This window comes from Alligator mississippiensis, chromosome 2 (genome assembly GCF_030867095.1).
Source record: "Alligator mississippiensis isolate rAllMis1 chromosome 2, rAllMis1, whole genome shotgun sequence".
NCBI classification, from domain to species: domain Eukaryota; kingdom Metazoa; phylum Chordata; order Crocodylia; family Alligatoridae; genus Alligator; species Alligator mississippiensis.
Genome location: NC_081825.1, coordinates 32,759,373 through 32,777,978, shown reverse-complemented (window position 1 = coordinate 32,777,978; position 18,606 = coordinate 32,759,373). Strand labels below are relative to the sequence as shown.

Genomic DNA, 18,606 nt, shown 5'->3' with positions numbered 1-18,606 from the left:
TACTGTTTGAGATAAAATAAGGTATATGCTTCCTTAAATCATAACAATGACAAGAATTTGACTAATTATTAGGTCTGAATCATGAAGACTCCTATATAGATGACAAAGTACATTCACCATAAAATAAATATTAGCAATAATGTAACAGTGACTTACCTGCTCCTGTCTGATTATTCTATTTTCCAAGATGTTTTGATTAGAGAATGACACAGTGGGCCTTTCTCCTGTATAAAGACCCTCATCCTCAAGGTACCTTGGCTGCATGTTTGTAGGCACCTTCTGAGAAGTAGGCACTAAAGAACAAACATATCCAAATTTATAAGACTCATATCAGGAGATATAAGCTTTGCAAGGTCCTACACTGTCCTCTAAACAACAACTGATAATTTGCTGCTCTAATGCACATACTTTGAAAGTGTTGAGACTGAAATGTTCCTTTTAATAAAAAGGATTATTAATTTTGTATGTGTATTTATATAATATATATAAATATTAATAAATTAATTATTTTTTATTAATTAATAATATATATATGCATGGATAGATCCAAAGGGAGAGGTGCAGTGGTAGAGTTGCAACCCCCCCCCCACCGTTTGATTCTTACTCCAATCAAACTTTAAAATCAGCATTTCTATTCAGGCAGCACTGAGGGAGTCAAGTGACTTCATATCTGATGTAATCTACCTGATTATTATTAATTTTCCTTCATTCCACAGGTGTTAACAACCCTCTCCTTTCTAATGCTCCTTTTGATGTTCCACTATTGAGATTATTCTTTCTTCTGCAATTTTGCCATTTGTTAGACACCACCAGGAATGGTGTTCTTCTAACTCACAGCCCTACAGACTGTTTTTAGCTCTAGTTAAAATCTTTAATTCAGGTGTGATATTATTAACTCAGATGTAGAAATGACTGACAATGAGGTATTGGAAGCATTGTCAAGAACACAGGGAGGCTAGTTTGGGTGGGGAACGTTGTTGGTTTTTTTTCCACAAATCATAATAAAAGACATACATTAAGCTATAACAACCACAGGACTAAAGAGGCAATATCATTTGACTATGTTTTGCCTGGCTTGTGCTTTTTACACTTAATATCTAAACTGATAAATCACTGAACAATAAAGTTCAGTACTGTTCAGTATAAACTCCAATAAAGTTATATTAGCTTTTGCTTGGATCTTAAACTGAATCAAAGTGACAGATCCCTCATGTATTAGTCAAGTTTCTCATTTCTGTTTAACTGGAGAAAAGAGTGTCCTATGTTATATGTGATGGTGTGCCACAACACCTGCACTCCCCTCTTCCAAATTCTAGATCTGCCCATGTATGTATGTATATATACATAAAAGCACATGTATAAATAGGGACCTACCTAATTTGCAGCAGAAGTGGAGTGCACAGCAGCTACTTTAATCTTTCAGGTTTCCCCACATACCTCCCTCCCACCACTGATTGACAGAGGGACCCCATTGCTCCCCACTTGCTCCTGACCAGCAGGGAAGTGAAAAACATGGTTTTAAATATGGCGCCACTTTTGCCTCCTGCCACCAATTGGCTGAGGGGCCCCCAGAGGCCCTCATATATATATCTGTTGACATAGTGTATAGACAACACACACAAGCAGTTCTCATTTCTATGAGCAGGACAAATCTCCAGCATAGCTTTATAAGAATACTAAGCATGCTTTATACACATTAAACAAAAATATTTCATTACTCATAATACTTAAAGGGACTTCATTTTAGAGCAGTGGTTCTCAACTCTTTTAGTGTCACGGCACCCCTCAGAAATGCAACTTCTTAGTTTAACTTATTTTTTGATTACAGAGAAACAAAAGAATAATTTTTCTGTTGCAAAGAACTTAAGAGAGACCACAGCAGATCAGAATGGTTTTAACAGTATGGATTCTTATTTGAAATCTCTGGGTTTATCTTGTTGACCTTGCTTGCACAACTAACAGTGTGGCATCTCACACTGTGTGGCATCTCGTGGCACTCTTGAAAGGATCGCAAGACACCCCAAGGTGCTGTGGCATCCTGTTTGAGAATCCTGTTTAAGAAGGGTTACTTACCTGTTGCAACTGGAGTTACAATAATAATATTATGCTATCTAATAAACAACAGAAGGGGGAGACTTGTATACCTGTTCTCATGCTGGGAATGAAGAGAATGTCTCTTTCCTTCTTCAGTCGCTCAGAATAGCTTTCATAACCTGCAGGTTTTACTACCAAAAAATCACTGACTGTCTGTTCTATTAGGAATAACTCATCTTCTTTAACAAGGTGATCCTCTTCATCCTATATTTTATATAAAGGAAAAAGTATTAGCTGGCAGTTGAACCTGCTCTTCTTTTTTTAGTATTAAACACTAAGCTGGAGAATATTAATGTCACCAGTTTGCATGCCAACAGAAAAAAGCATGTTTTATTTAAGCCATCTTCTAGTTGTAAAGCACATTATTTATCTTCATATGCTGGAATGATCCAAGTTAACTTCATTATCCTCAAGCTGCCAGAACACTATTTATTGTTAAAATAAAATAAAATTCAGTTAATTTTAACAAAATGTTTAATGTATTAATAAATGTGTTAATTAGGACCAGATCCTGCCAAGCTTACTCATTCTAAGGAATATATTACTCAAGCAATCCTTTTGGAATGAACAGAAAAACTTGTGAAAAAAGATTGTTCGATCTGTTATCAACTTTGATCACTTTTACTTTATACCTTTTCATCTGGTTTTTATACTGTGTTGAAACAATAGTCTCTAATATTATTTCTCTGATCTCTTTGTTAAACTTTGGACAACTTCTACACAAAGTCTATTGATTTGTTCACTTTACAAAGGAATGCTTTTTTTCTCATCTAAGTCTATGAAGTCTTATTAGGCTTTTCTATCAAGAGCATTAACTATTTTATAAAACCGTTAAGGAGGAAGTATTTTACTATTGGAGGAAAAGCATTAATGCAATGAAATCAGATTCTACTTAGTACCTGGGCTACAGGTTTGAAATTTTAAATGGGTTTATATTGACAAATAGTTGTATTTAATCTGTAACAGATACAATGTATTAGCTATTAGTATAATTCAGGAAAACAAACAACAGGACACATTTTCAAAGCACTATGAGTCATGATAGTGTTGCCACGTGGAGAGGCTGTCAAAATCTGAATGCAAATCTTCCAAAAGTCCTAAAGTTACTGGTTTTAATTAGAATACAATTCAATTTATCAAAATGGATAAACAAAATTAGTTAGCATACAGCAACCTGGCTAAAAATATGCTCTTTGATTTATACCATTTCATCATCATCTTGTTCCTCCTGATGGCTTATTTCAGAAACTTGTTCTTCTACCTCTTCCTCCTGATTGGATTCTCTCTCTTTCTTGCTCTTGGTCTCATCCTTTATATTCTCTGGTTCAGGATCAAAATTGAATGTAAAAAAATTATATGCTTCCTCTGCAGAAGGAAAATCACTCTGGACCTAAGGTGAAAGGCCAACATTTACTTAAGATGCTTACAACTGTTTTAGTAAAAATAAAAATATTCTCACACAAAAATTACCAGGGACATTTATAAATAATATACTGTAACATTTTAATTAATTAAAAAAAATAGATCATATAAATACTAAAACTGACTAAAATAAAACAGCTGTTAACTAGTTTATATACCAAACTCTTTAACCTTTAATATATTTACTACATAATAAATCATTTATTAGAATGCTTTTAACATTAATTAGTTCAATTTTAGTTTGCTCATCTTTTCAAACAAAAACATACTTGTGAAAATCTCAAATATGTCTGTTGTGTTGTGGCTGTAAAAGCTATAGCCCTGCATGTTGAGAATAAAAACATTTATATAAATAGCAGTTTCTGGATAAATTCTGCCTGTAAAGGACAAAGGCAGGAAAAATACTCTTTTGGATGTTTAGAGGAGAACACAATTAATAACATTTTGTTGCTACATGCAAAGAAAAGTCTCGTTGATTTACCTAGAGTTCAGTTTGCTGTTGTTCCAATTCCCTGCCAGCATCCCCTACCCATAATGATGAATGGTAACAACTGGATAATTCAGAATTATTTGCATTTCCCTTGGACCAGTGCATTAACCAGAGGTTATCGTTTTATAAATCACTGAGACTGTCAAATGATGGCCTATGTTAGAGAAACTTGTCTGATAACCAATAAGAAATGCTATGGGCCCAATTGCGTCCCAATGACTGTTAGTTTTCTTTTTCAGTCATTCTTGTTGTTTTTTCAATTTTATGCTTTATATTTGAATTATAGGTATCTATAAATAAAAATCTTAAATTGTGAAACTCTTAAGGCCCATAATAACGAGGAGGGTATTTTAAAAATTAAGGTCCCAAATCTTGCTAGCTGCTGCATGCAGAGTAAAGGCAGTACAAGTTAAAGAAAATGATCCTTACATGCGGCTTTTGCTTGAGTTTTTTGACAGAATCATGAAACTTTAATCTTGAAGGTATTTGGGGTTTGTCTTCTTGTATCTCCCTTGGCTCATCTTTATATGACTGCATAGAAACAACTTTTTAGTTACATGAGTTATTTAGACACCCAACAAAACGAAGACATTGATTAACTGAGCATACAGATAACTACTGTGTACTGACAGTAAAAACTCTGGCTTTTCAATGCCATGCTGAATTGTCTACACAAGATAATTCAGGTGTAGATTTCAACATTCTTTTTAACCAGGATAATAGAAATTCTTTTTTATTCATGCAATAATATATTGTAAAGATATCAGAAGCATAATTTTATAAAAGATGTTGTTTTTATATATTAACCTGAAAACTGGAATCTCTCTCAGCTTTCTAAAATTCCCCAAATCATAAACTTCAAAATACAAGTCATGCACATCCATGAAAAGAAAAACTGAAAAAAAAAATACTGGATAAAATACTGGCTGCATTCAAGTCAATGGAAAAATTCCCACTGACTTCAAATGAAATCCTGGCTCCAGTAAAGTCTAAACAAAGAAGTTTAAACTGAAAAATACTGAAACCCTGGATGTAACAAAAATGTGCACTATAAATATTGAAAGAAAAAAAAAAACCCTGTAGTTTTTAGATAGTTGTAAACCATAAAATAGTTTTCAGAAAAGTAGAGAGCTGTCACACACTGAACAATCCAAATTAACTAGGGCAAACATGAGGACATTTTTTTTTTTAAATGTGACAGTTACACCTGATTATGTGGTTTTGATATTGTATTACAGCTACTATGGTGACAGCAATTTATGAAAGTATAAATGGAGAAGCAAAACATATTTGAGGTATTTCAAAATGAGCCCTATACAGAAATTGATAACTATCAATAAGCATGGATAGCACTTTCACAATTTAGTAATGCAAATATACAAAAAGACAATACTGGCCTGGCAGCTAGAAAACGCCTGTTTTCATCATTGTTTTTTAAAAATATATAGATATATAGATATACACACACTTTCCCCCAAACAAAGAAATTTTAAAGTAAATTTACAATTTGATTTGAACCATGATAATTACACTCTTGAAAATTACAGTATAAAAATGTTAGGGATCTGGTGAAATATCCATTAACTTTTATGTTAGATATTTTTCTTTAGTAAAAAAAGATTGTGTCTAACTAAAAAGAACTACAGCTAATACAAAATGCCGATAATGAAATACAACGATTACAAAGCAATTCAGAGCTGTTCAGCTGTTATAGCTCTGTACCTTTACATAAAGCTTTAGCTTTATTTGTATAACCTCTCATAGAAATTATATAAAGCTATAACATTTATACATAAAATGGCATCTTTGGTCCAAATACAACCATATTTAAAAAAAAAAACAACAACAAAAAGTTAAAATGACAGGAACACAACGTCTGGAATGCCTAATCATTGTAATAGATGCTTCCTTTCTAAAAGAACAGAATATTTGGTATTGTACATTATGGGCACTGAAAGCACTGACTGGGAAAGCTACTGTTAACTACCAGACTCTTTAAAAAGTGACAGCTCTGCCCTTTTGAAAGATAAGTTATGATGCTGATCAAATGTAACAGATGTTGAATATTTAATAGTTACGTTTTATCTTTGTTTTTTGCAATATGACACTATAGAACATATACTCACACCCCGTTTCTCACCTCTTCGTGCAATACGGTTTCTGATTCCCTCTCTCTGAGGCTTTTTATACGTCGTGGTGGGAGACTGGGGACTTCTTGCAACAAAGCACTTTCTGCTTTAGACTGAGAACCCCCCCCCCAAAAAAAGGTTTGGTTATGTCATATAAAAGTAAATATTACAATCAATCCCAGCAGCTTCAAAGTCTTAATACATGTGAATATTGTGACAGACTCTTAACTATAGAATCAGCTTAAATGATTAAACAGAGCAACATTTTGATACCCTTTATTACATATTAACTTTAATTCAGAAAAAAACATTAATTGCAAAAAGGACCTTAACATTTTAAAACTCTGCATAAACATGGTAAAATTTGGCTTATAATACAAATAATAAGATTTTTCCAAACAACTGTCATTTCTAAATTTCAAATAAGAATCAAATTAACTTTAAGAAAATAATACAGAATTAGATATGGGGGGTAAAACCTATAGATATAAAAATAAACATCCTTAGAGTACAAAAAGCATCTGTAATTCACTTTTGTGAAGCATTAAGTAAGTAAAATATGGTAGATGGAATAAAATGTTTTATAAATGCTTACCCTTGCAGCTTTTAATTTCTCTCTCATTCGTTCCCTAATGGAAAATTCAGCAAAGCTTGTTCTTGATGAAGAAGGAACAGGAGGCAAGCCTGAAACAGGAAAGTCATGATAACAAGTTTACAATTGCAGTTCTTTGTGAAAGAATCAAGAAGTGTATAATTATTTTAATAGCTTTTTACAGAATTGGAAAATTCCAATTTCTAACTGAAAGGCCCCTACATGAGAAAATATGAAAAGATATACATGTGCTTTAACTTAATGAAACGAGTTTTGATTTCCATGTTTTCGACTAGCAATTGAAAGTCTTCAGTCCAGCTGGATCTACCTACCAAAATTTAAATTAATGAGATCTGACCTATCCAAAGTACTTCATATTTCTTTCCATTAAAGGAATGAATCCGATGTGCTCTCATTTCCACTGATGGAAACGTTATATAGGTTTGTAAGTAATTGATGGTGATTAAATAACATACCGAAAACTCCCAAAATAAACACTGAAGTCAGAGAGAAGTGTTGGTCTTTACTCAAGTCTGTTATATTATTCAAATACAATAATGTTTAATCTATTATATTTTAATAATGTAATAACACTGTAATGAATTAAAACCTTGATTTTTCTTTTACCATAACCCTAGAAATAATCTAGGTAATCATCTTCAACCTTTTCAAAATAAGATGAATAAATATATTACAAGTAATTAAATTAAACAAACCAAGATTAATATATTTGCTGATCCCTGATTTTAGTATTCTTGTATACCATCTTCTGGCTTCTTCAAAGCTTCAATCCTGTTATGTCCTGTCATTGCCTTGTGTTACAGAATAGTAAAGAATCCCAGGGGTCAAACTCATCTGACTGAGGCTCCCTGAAAGCTGGATCAGGACCCACCTCCAGCAGTAGCTCTAGTCAGGGTCTGAGCTCCTGTGTCAGCACAGGGAGACATCAAGACTAATGAAGACTTCATTGATCCTGCCACAATCAAATGCATCTCCAAAAGGTGCTCTGTACCCTAGAATCCAGCAGCAAGCCCCAACTGCACTCATCTTTAGAAGCCCCACAGGTCGGATAGCATGACTCCACAGGGTAGATCTTTGATATCTCCACAAAATAGGATGCTTGTGGAGATATATGATTAACTTAAAGTTCATTTGCACTCCCATTAGCTTCACTTATGATTAAGCCATGACATATCGACAGATCTAGGACTTTGAATATTCAGAATTAATTCCGGTAGTGTTGGGGTGGTGTTGTCTGGAGGGAAGCTGAACGGGGGGGGTGGCCAGGCCCTGCCAGGCCACCGAGTATGATTGGGGAGGGGTTTTGTCACAACCAAATTAAGTAGTGCCCATGTCACAAACAAGTAATAACCATTTAAAACAGTTTTTTCTGCACTAGGTTAACTAAGGGTTAACAATAATGATAGTAACCGCTTTTTTCTGCGCATGTCGAAAAGAAATTTATTGCTGCGCCACTAACAGAGATAAAAACTTTTGCCTTCTTTGCTTTATATAAATCATTATAATTGGTCAAAGAAAACAAGGAGTAACCCTGTGAAAATAACACTCTAGCAAAGACTGCTAGATAATTGGCGATTCTAATTAGATTTATGACGTGGCGAAAAACAATTGGCTATCATACAAACAAAACCCGCTTACATTTTTCGCAAAGTCGAAGACAACTCTGCCCACACCTTGGAGTAAATCTGACAATTTGATCAGTTGTCAGCGTCTTCCCGCCGCGACCTCCCTGGCGTACCCTCGCCCTGCATGCCCAATAAGCCGACTGCCAGCCCGTATATATATATCTGCAGAACGACTGAACGATAATCTCTAAGCTGTAACTAACGAAGTATTTCTGACCTCTGTCTTACACCACCTTGACGTGAGTAAACAATCTTGCTTTGCAACCGATAAGCGTCCGCCTAATTAATTCCACTCCAAGTGTCACAAGTACCTGCCTGATGGCCTTCTAAGGCCCCGGACCCTTATCTGCCCGGGTGGGAGTCAGGGAGAGCTGCTGGCCGGCTGCCCTGGGTCCCGACAGGTTTAAACCCCTACTGTGGCCTGCAAGGACCTAGCTGGGGTGTGCCTGGAGGGTGAAGGGAGAAGAAGCCCTTTCCAGATTTGTTCCCCAGTGGCAGGGGACGTGGCCTGGGCAGTGCCTCAGGCTCAAGTGGAAGGGAGAGAAAGGAATTAAACACCCTCCCTGCCCTCCGCCTAAGCCCAAGGCGCTGCCCATGTCGCCGGCTGGCCACAACCCCTGCCGCTCAAGCAGCCAGTGAAGGGGAAAAACTGGCAGACCCCAGCTGGGGTCCCAGGGCAGTGAGAGGGGAGGCAGGGGAGTTTAATCCCCCTCCCTCCCAAGCCCAAGGCGTTGCCCATGCTGCCGGTGGGCGATGCCCCCCACCACTTGAGTGGCCAGTAGGAGGGTCCTGTGCAAGTGGGAGAGGACAGGCAGGGGGTTTAATCCACCACTCTCCCCTCCACTTGAGCCTGCTGTCCCATGGCCCTACCCCCTCCTCTCCAGGAGGGAAAAGTCTGCCATGCCCCTGCCAGGCAGACAGGGCTGCGTCCCCAGCTGGGTTTCCCACCATCACCCCCTTGTCAGGCAACCCTCAGTGCTCCAGCTACAGAACAGAGGGGCAGGGCCAACCGTGCTCTGCTCGAGCAGACGGCACAGCCCAGCCCAGCCCAGGCCTGCAAAACATCCTGGGATGTTGGGGGACTGTGGATTTATCTTGAAATAGGAAGGGGTCAGGGACAGAAGTTTCATAAACTGGTTTACCTAAATCGGTTATGTCTAATGCTACATTCAACCAGGTTTATTGTAAACTAGTTTCAGCCATTTTCACACTGGTTTATGTGCACTGAACTTCTGTTCTGTTAAACGTTTAAACCAGTTTCTGATCACTTCAGTGTAACTTCTGTCCCTAACCATGATGTCCAGGAAGTATGCAAGGGGCAAGAATTCTTCTGGGTGATATCTTTGTCTATACAAACCATACACATGGTCCAATAAAAGTCATCCACAAGATTCTTGCCTCTTACAGAGTTAAAGTTGAAGCATGGTTAGAACAGCAAAGATTGGAAACACAACCATTTGTACACGTCCACTTTTTGTATTTAGCCATATCCATTTGCTTTAACTGATCTCTATCACACAATCTTAAATCATTTTAGCACTAAATTCCAACATAATGATGACAGTAAGATAAAGAGTCTATTCTGACTCAAATATGACCAACAGAATTGTTAATGAACTTCCAATTTGAGCTGTGCAGTCCCATCAAAGTCAGAGTTTTAGAGCTGAAAGTGAGGACAAAACTGGGCAATAAGAACCTCTGTAAGTGCTGATGACGCATGAGCCACTGATAAGGAAACAACAGTTTGACTTTTAGATTGCAAATTCAGCTTGTGAGACTGAAAGTTAGAAAAAACTTTAGTGAGGGATTTTCTTTGAACTTTTTTTTTGAAAAATAAGAAACACCACATAAATATGAAATTAGCAAAACAGGCACAAAGCAAGGTTTCCTTTGCAAATTTTATGAAAAACAACAGCTTAGGAAATCAGTCATCAGGCAACTACAAGACAAGAATTTCAAGTGGTTCAATACTTGTAAAATTGTTTCCATGGGCAGATGCAGGGGACATGCACTGGTGTACTTGCACCCCACTTTGATTCCTGCTCCACCCAAAGTTTAAAACCAATTGCCTGAGAGGCAGCAGCATTTCTAGCGAAGACAGTGCCAAAGGAGTCACTTGACTTCATGATTTATTATCTACCTGATCTCTTCATTCTACCGGTGTTACCCTCTCCTTTTTTAATGGTCTCAATGTTCCACCAATCAACCTATACTTTGTTCTGCAATCCTGCTGTCTGCTAGCTACTCCTGGTAATGACGTTTCTATTTCACAGCCCCACAAATGGTTTTTAACTCTTTCCAATGAAGTTATATTTCTTTTTGCTTCAATCTTAAATTGAATAATGAACCCCTAAGTCTCTAGAATATTAGTAAAGCCTCCAGTTAATTTTTAACTGGAAAAAAATGTGTGCTGTTTTTTTATATGTGATGATGCACTACACCACCGGTACCCCCTTTTTCAAAATTCTAGATCCGCCCATTATTGTCTCTAATAGTGATAAATATTTTTGTAGTAGACGGTACATCCTGTGGCAAAAAAAGAAAAAAAAAAAATCAAAATTTGCAGTTCCAGGAAAGCTCATCTTTAACACAGGCACCATTTATAGCAGTGATTCTCAACCATAGTGCTAGGTGCACCTTGTACCACTGCTACATATCCCTGGGGAATGCCTATGCCACGCGCACTTTGGCATACAGCTAGTTATACTGGATGAGGTAAGGGAGGCTGGGGGTCCAGGGGTCAAAAAAACCTGTGGGGAAAAAACGTGGAGCATTGAGAGCATAGGCAGCACTCTCTTGCAGCGCGGAAAAACACTGAACTACTGACTGCGCGGTATATGACGCCATGGACGTGTTTGCGGCACTACATACCGCACGGCTGCGCTTGTCTGGACGCACCCAGAGATTTCAAATAGGAGTCCAGAGTGTCAAACGCACTTCTGGCCTATTATGGTTTTTGTTGTTCTCCGCAACAGAAAATCTGCTCTATTATTTTTTCATAGTCAAAAAGAGTGAAAGTCAAGAGCTGGCATTTTCCAATGGGGACCCAGAATCTAGAAAGGCTGAAATTCCTTGAATCTAAAAAGGTTGAGAAGCACTGATCAAAGGAAGTAATGCCCTATTCTGATGAGAGAGAAAGGGTGTTCACTAAAAGACAGCTGCTGGAACATGCAAGATGCAAGCCTGTCCTGACTGAAGTCAGAAGGATTTTTTTTCCCCATTGATTTCAATGGAACCAAGTTTTTAAACTTAGTCCCACAAAATGTCTCCATGTTAAAAATTAAGTCTGTCTACATTCTTCCCAGTTTTACAGAAAGTCTTGTATACTTGTTCTGTTAGCTGATTACAGTATATTTACTGGGTCAGATCCCAAGGAGCAAAAAAAGTGTCCCAAGTGATAATTATAGCATTAAGATCCCTATTCAAAATATATTGCAGTGTACAAATAGCCAAAAAACCCAAAAATAAAACCCTCTAAAGAGAGAATACCAAATTCACCTGTAAGTATAAATGAAAGATTTTTGAAATAGTATTTCTCAAGCAACTGGTCACAAGCCCAAATAGTAAAAGACAATTAGGAGCGCCACAAGACATCGAAAACTTTCAGTCTTAACACAAAGAAAGACTCACTCTCCGTTTATTTGGAAGGTCGAGTATTCCCTGCATTCACCATCTTGAAATGCAGAGATTTTATAAAAGTATCATTACCCATAATATATTACTTATTTTTAATTTTATAGCAATTACAGGCATGGTAATTATTTTATTTTACTTTGAATAAGAAGTCTCCAAGCCTGAAAGGCTGAGATACACTGGTTCAGATAACTGAACTGTTGGATGAAAAGGGGCTTTCTACTATAAATCCTTGTTCCCTAAAGGTTTTGGCATCTCTTCTGATATGACTACTTTCAAATTGAATAAATACACAATTTTTTTTTATCAAAATGTATTATGCTTCCTGGTCCATATATTGTATAGCATTTATTTCCTACCACTTTACACATCACAACTTCAACTGTAGGTTCTTTGCAGCAAACACTATTTATACTGCGTATATACACACAACGTGGTCTTGTTTGGGACTACTGCAAGAAATGTATTAATAATTCTTCAGTAGATTTCCACAGTGCAATTGGTGGTAGGGTTTGACTGTCTATATCACAAAGCCGAAGGAGCTAGTGTCCATGGCCCAACTCTGCATACATACAGACTGAAAGAATATTAAAGCTTGACATGTAGGTCTATTGTCATGATACACTCAAGATTTTTGTGTATAACTAGATTAAAACATAACTAGCCATAGGATAGGTTGGACAGCATAGATAGGGACTTACCAAAATTGCGATTTCACGTATTTTGCAAAATCTGGCAATGCCTGTAAAGCCTGCAAAATAGATGGAGGGAAGAAAAAACAAAACCTTACTAAAAATCAAATGGTGGCTTTCCAGAGGGAGGCAGCAATATTCAGGGTGCTGTGGCAGTGAACCAGGGCAAGGAAGGGAAGGCAAGGGGGCCTGCTCGAAGGGCTGCCAGCAAGACGGCTGCCGCCCCTGACACTCACTGCTGAATGGCTGTGAGGGCTGCATGTCATGTGGCCCTGCCCCTCTCCACCAATCAGCAGTGAGGAGTGGGGCCACAACAGGTAGCCCTCACAGCCAATCAGTAGCAAAAAGTAGGGCCCTTTGGCGAGAGGTGTGGGGGCCTGCTGCACTCTACCTATGAAATGGGTGCTGGGCAATGCATTCTGCCCGTAAAATTGGGGGGGCAGCAGTCCTGAATTCTGCAGGTCCCTAAGTATAGGTAATATTTTCATTCCGTGATATGTCTGAGAATACACAAGTCTCATTCTGTACGAGTTCACGCTTCAAAAAAACTTGCTATAAAAGGTCTGTGAAATTTTATAATAGAAGATGCATTATGTTTATATAACGAAGATCCATGGGGAGAGCACAGTACAGCCTATAATTGTTCTCCTGTACACTTGGCCACCAGTCTCTTGGTTCCAGCCAGAGAAGCATGCAAAAAAAAAAAAATCATGCTCTGCAGCCTCAGGGCTGAACAGAATGCTTCCCTATGTGCCTCTCCACCTCCGGAGATTGCCAATGATGGCTACACATCTCTTGTGGAACAGTATGGGACTGGGAAGAGCAGAGCAATGAAACAAAGTACTTCCAAATAGCTGCTCTTTCATCCTGGGTTATCTTTGAAGGCAAGTACATCTTTCCACTTGCCACCTGAAGGGCTTCAAATGTTAATGTCTGTCCAGGGCCTTACTCTTGTTGCAATTCCAGAGTTTACTTGATGTTTTTCAGCAATCCTCTTCCTGGTCCAGTTTCACCCCTCACTTAAACAAGATTCTATTCTGCACCTTTATAAGTAACTATTACCTCTTACATCCCATGCCCAACAAGCTAGTCCTTATGCTGGAAAATGACTGTCAGACAAAAAGGGCAGCAGTTTTTTTTTAGTTGAAGCTTTTTCGAGATCTCAGACTTTTCTTTGAACAGCTGTGAACACTGACATTTTGAGTAAACAAGTTTCTTAGCTATCTCCAATTATACCACTGCATTACTAGTCAGTTCTTTGAGCCAAACATTGCTCTGCTCTTCTCTCTTTTGGAAAAAAATATTACTTGCCAAAGCCTGAGTAAAGGGAGATTTAAGATTTATATAAAAAGGATTGCATTTTTTTTTTTAAAAAGGATGTAAAACTGAAAAGGCCAGAGCATTTGGGAGGACTATGTAATTAAGTAAGATTGATGATAAACTGAGAATATGATCCAAGATTATTATAATGCATGGTCTGTCAGTAGAAGATATACAGAAGACTCACTCTAAAAACATGTACAGGCTACATGGTATACCAACCTCAAGGTAAAAATTAAATTCTAGAATTAAATTGGGTCATTTAAAAGGAAAACATGTTAGTCTGTAGCATTGTGATTAAGAATTATGATCTCCAAAAAGGATATATTAAAGCTTTGTTTGACTCTGTCTCCTTTAAACTATGGCGTTAGCTAAGCAGGTATACAAGGAGAAGCATTCTTCACATTTGGAAATTTTTAACATGACATTATTATTTGCTCTGAGACATATCAGCTTATAGAAGTATGCACTGCTCCAATGGATCAAAAGCATTTATACCTCAGTTCCTCACTATTTATAGCCAATGCAAAAACAGATAAAAACGTGGTTTGGAAACCATAAGAAATTGGACATATCCTTCCAAGTCTCCCCTGAGCCAAACAAAATTAGACTGAGTAGTCTAGGCTTATAAAATTGGCACCAAAACAATCCTTCGACATTTTAGGTACCTAAAAAATATATGTTCAATAATCTAGAAAGGCATATTTTGTGAATGTAATCACTTGCCTGATACAAAGGGGGTTTTCTAGGTTTTTGTCCCCTCCTCTCTATCTAATGGGAACATATTTTTAGTTTGGTTTTTTTTAAACTCAGTCATGGTAAAACTGATTTAAGCACTTTAATTGCTATAGGATGGGATGTACAAGAAGGGTTGCTAATCTCAATCATGTGATTCTTTGCCAAAAGTACCATATAACATTATTTTAATTAATTTCAGTTGTCTCTCAATGTAGAGAGCATATTCTCATCCACAAAACAAGACCTAAGAGACAAGTAATTGGTTCACATAGAAAGACAACAAACATGCAGAAATCATTATTGTGAAGAATTTGGGTATCAGTGAAAGCAGCGCGCTATATAAACCATTAGACTAAAACACTGCTTTCAGGCTGGCTGTATAATTATTAGTCAACGATTTTTTAAGCAGAAGTTTAATTTACAAAATTTCAGCCCCAACTATAATTCTTTTTGTAACTTACAAGTGTTATTGTCACTCAGTATACCCAAACAAGGTTCTTTAACACAGTGGAGGGAAAGGATGGACTGCACGCTGTACACTTGGGGCTGGAGGCTGTGCCGGGCTCTTCCCGACCAGAGCTAGGCCCAGGCTGTGCTTGGGGTGGGCGGCAGCAGCACTGGAAGGAGGGCTACGGTGAAGTCTGAGGTGGTTGTAGCCCCCCCCCCACCCCTGTAGCCACCACCTCCCAGCACCGCTGCCGCCCACCCCAAAAGCAGCTGAGGCTTAGCCCCCCACTTGAAAGAGCCTGGCCAAGGCTCCAACCCCAAGTGCGCAGCAGGCAGCCACCCTCGCACCATGTACAGATCCAGGGGGCATATGCACCCTGTGTTTGCCCCAAGGGTGTGCACAGCCACAGGAGCTAGCCCCCTCACCCTCTGCAGACTAGCCATGGTTGTCCCATGCCCTGGCCCAGCTGCGCAGCACCTACCCCAGCCCCTCCTCACCACTGGGACCTTGATCCGTGCCCCCTCCTGCCAGCTTCTTGCCCCTGGCACCTTGCATGCTACTCTCCAAGCTGCCAAGCTGCATATTGACAATTGGTATCGGCCAGTATGACTGGTTAATAAATTGGCCATCAGTATCCATCCAAAAAACTCTTTAATTGGTGCATCTCTATTTAACACTCCCTCAATACAGACAATACATTTGTAGACTTCAAGGAAAAACTATTTAAAACATTTTATTATGTTCACAAGTCAAACCCATTTTTGTACATGCATACGTAGAAAATATTTAATAGACAAGGTACTGTTTGAAAACTAGGATAATTTGACATATGAGTGCTTGTCATAGGCGACTCCATCCTGAGAGGTACGGAAGGGCCCATCTGTCGCCAGGACCCCTCAACACGAGATGTATACTGCCTGCCTGGAGCAAAGATTCGGGATGTGAAGGAGGTAATCCAGACCAGGATCAAGCCCACCGATTACTACCCCATGGTCCTAGTACATGTGGGTACTAATGATGCGGCCAGGAGAACCCCCGATCACCTGATGGCGGACTACAGTGTTCTGGGCGGCATGCTGAGGGAGTTCGGTGCACAGGTGGTATTCTCTTCTATCCTACCAGTGAATGGACGCGGAAGACGGCATGAAAACTGCATCCAAGAGACCAACTGGCAGCTTCGGCAGTGGTGTCTCGAGGCAGGCTTTGGCTTCCTGGACAACGACCCGCACATCACGACGAGGGACATGCTCAGTTGGGATGGGCTTCACCTGTCCCCCAAAGGTAAGCATGTGTTTTCTTCTAGGTTGGCGGATCTCCTCCGGCAGGCTTTAAACTAGGCTCGCCGGGGGGAGGGGAAGTTGAGGGCGGGGGAAGCTGTGGACCACCAAGCCATGTGGCACCCACAAGAACAGCCCAGCCTGAAGAAAGAGAACATTGGGAACCTGCAAGACATGGGGCGGCCAGCACTACGGCACAGGTAAGAAACGAGAAGGTAAGAAATAAGGGGCCCCATGGGACTCGAAGCGGGGGGGCAGCAAAGGCACCTGTCGCAGGGTTTAAGTGCTTATATACTAATGCTAGGAGCATGGGGAACAAGCAGGATGAACTAGCACTCCTGCTTGCACAAAACACCTACGACTTAGTAGGGCTAACGGAAACCTGGTGGGATTCGTCCCACGACTGGGCGGTACATATTGAGGGTTATAGATTGTACAGAAAGGACAGGGTGGAGAAAAAAGGGGGAGGGGTTGCGCTCTATGTCAATGAGCAATATACGTCAACCCTCATCAAGACGGAATCCAAGGATGAGGAAGTAGAAGGATTGTGGGTTAGGCTACATGGGGGGCAAGGAGAAAGGGATTTGGTGGTAGGGGTCTGCTACAGACCCCCACATCAAGGGGAAGAAAGAGATGCGGGGCTCCTGAGGCAGCTCATGGAGACCATAAAAGCTAAAGAGGCGGTAGTCATGGGGGACCTAAACTACCCAGACATCTGCTGGGAGACACAGACGGCAAAGTCCCACCGTTCACGCAGGTTTCTAACCTGTGTACAGGACCTCCACCTGACAAAGGAGATACATGGTCCCAGTAGGGAGAATGCCATACTGGATCTGGTATTGGCAATGGGGGATGACATGGTAGGGGACCTACAGATCGGTAGCCATCTGGGGGACAGTGATCACCTAATAGAATTCACCATAAGACGTCAAGTGGGTAAGATAACTAGTAGGGTGAAAGTGCTAGACTTTAGGAAAGCTGATCTCAATGAACTCAGGCGATTAGTCAAGGACGCACTGCAGAGTAGGAGTTTTGAAGTGACACGAGCTCAAAAAGGGTGGCTGTGCCTTAAGGAAACGATCCTTCGGGCACAAAGAGAGACGATCCCTGTGCAAGGTAAAAGAGGGAAAGGGGCCAGGAGGCTTCCCTGGCTGACCACAGAAATCCAGGGCAACCTAAGGGCCAAAAGGGGAGCACATAAAAAGTGGAAACAGGGAGAGATCACCAAAGATGAATATACCTCCTCTGCTCGTGTTTGTAGGGTGGCAGTTAGACAGGCCAAAGCTACCATGGAGCTGAGGATGGCATCCCAAGTAAAGGATAACAAGAAATTGTTTTTTAGATATATAGGGAGTAAAAGGAAGGCCCAGGGAGGAATAGGACCCCTACTAAATGGGCAGAAACAATTGGTGACGGACAGGGGGGACAAGGCTGAACTCCTCAACGAGTTCTTTGCCTCAGTGTTCCTAAGCGAGGGGCACGACAAGTCTCTCACTGGGGTTGTACAGAGGCAGCAGCAAGGCGCCAGACTTCCATGCGTAGACCCTGAGATGGTGCAGAGTCACTTGGAAGAACTGGATGCCTTTAAGTCGGCAGGACAGGATGAGCTCCATCCGAGGGTGCTGAAGGCACTGGCTGACATCATTGCAGAGCCACTGGCAGGAATATTTGAACACTCGTGGCGCACGGGCCAAGTCCCGGAGGACTGGAAAAGGGCCAATGTGGTCCCCATTTTCAAGAAGGGGAGGAAGGAGAACCCGGGCAACTATAGGCCAGTCAGTCTCACCTCCATCCTTGGCAAAGTCTTTGAAAAAATTATCAAGGCTCACATTTGCGAGAGCCCAACAGGAAAAATTATGCTGAGGGGAAACCAGCATGGGTTCGTGGCAGGCAGATCATGCCTGACCAATCTAGTCTCTTTTTATGACCAGGTTACGAAACGCCTGGACACAGGAGGAGGGGTGGATGTCATATACTTAGACTTCAGGAAGCCCTGCGATACGGTATCCCACCCCATACTGGTGAACAAGTTAAGAGGCTGTGATTTGGATGACTACACAGTCCGGTGGGTGGCGAATTGGCTGGAGGGTCGCACCCAGAGAATCGTGGTGGATGGGTCGGCTTC

General features: G+C 40.0%; 1 protein-coding gene across 4 annotated transcripts in view; it reads right to left on the bottom strand.

Moving 5' to 3' along the window:
* The window catches only part of CC2D2A (coiled-coil and C2 domain containing 2A), a 141,905-nt gene that overhangs the window by 109,024 nt on the left and 14,275 nt on the right, over window positions 1-18,606 (bottom strand). For 3 of the 4 annotated variants that reach the window (XM_059721590.1, XM_014607614.3, XM_019479844.2), the window contains 6 exons: window positions 6,731-6,819; window positions 6,147-6,248; window positions 4,436-4,537; window positions 3,299-3,484; window positions 2,145-2,298; window positions 157-293 (listed from right to left, as the gene is read on the bottom strand). In XM_059721590.1, the coding sequence (XP_059577573.1) occupies window positions 157-293; window positions 2,145-2,298; window positions 3,299-3,484; window positions 4,436-4,537; window positions 6,147-6,248; window positions 6,731-6,819 (770 nt within the window). Of the gene's footprint in view, window positions 1-156; window positions 294-2,144; window positions 2,299-3,298; window positions 3,485-4,435; window positions 4,538-6,146; window positions 6,249-6,730; window positions 6,820-12,707; window positions 12,758-18,606 lie in introns of all 4 variants that reach the window. The other variant, XM_019479841.2, reaches the window with a different exon arrangement.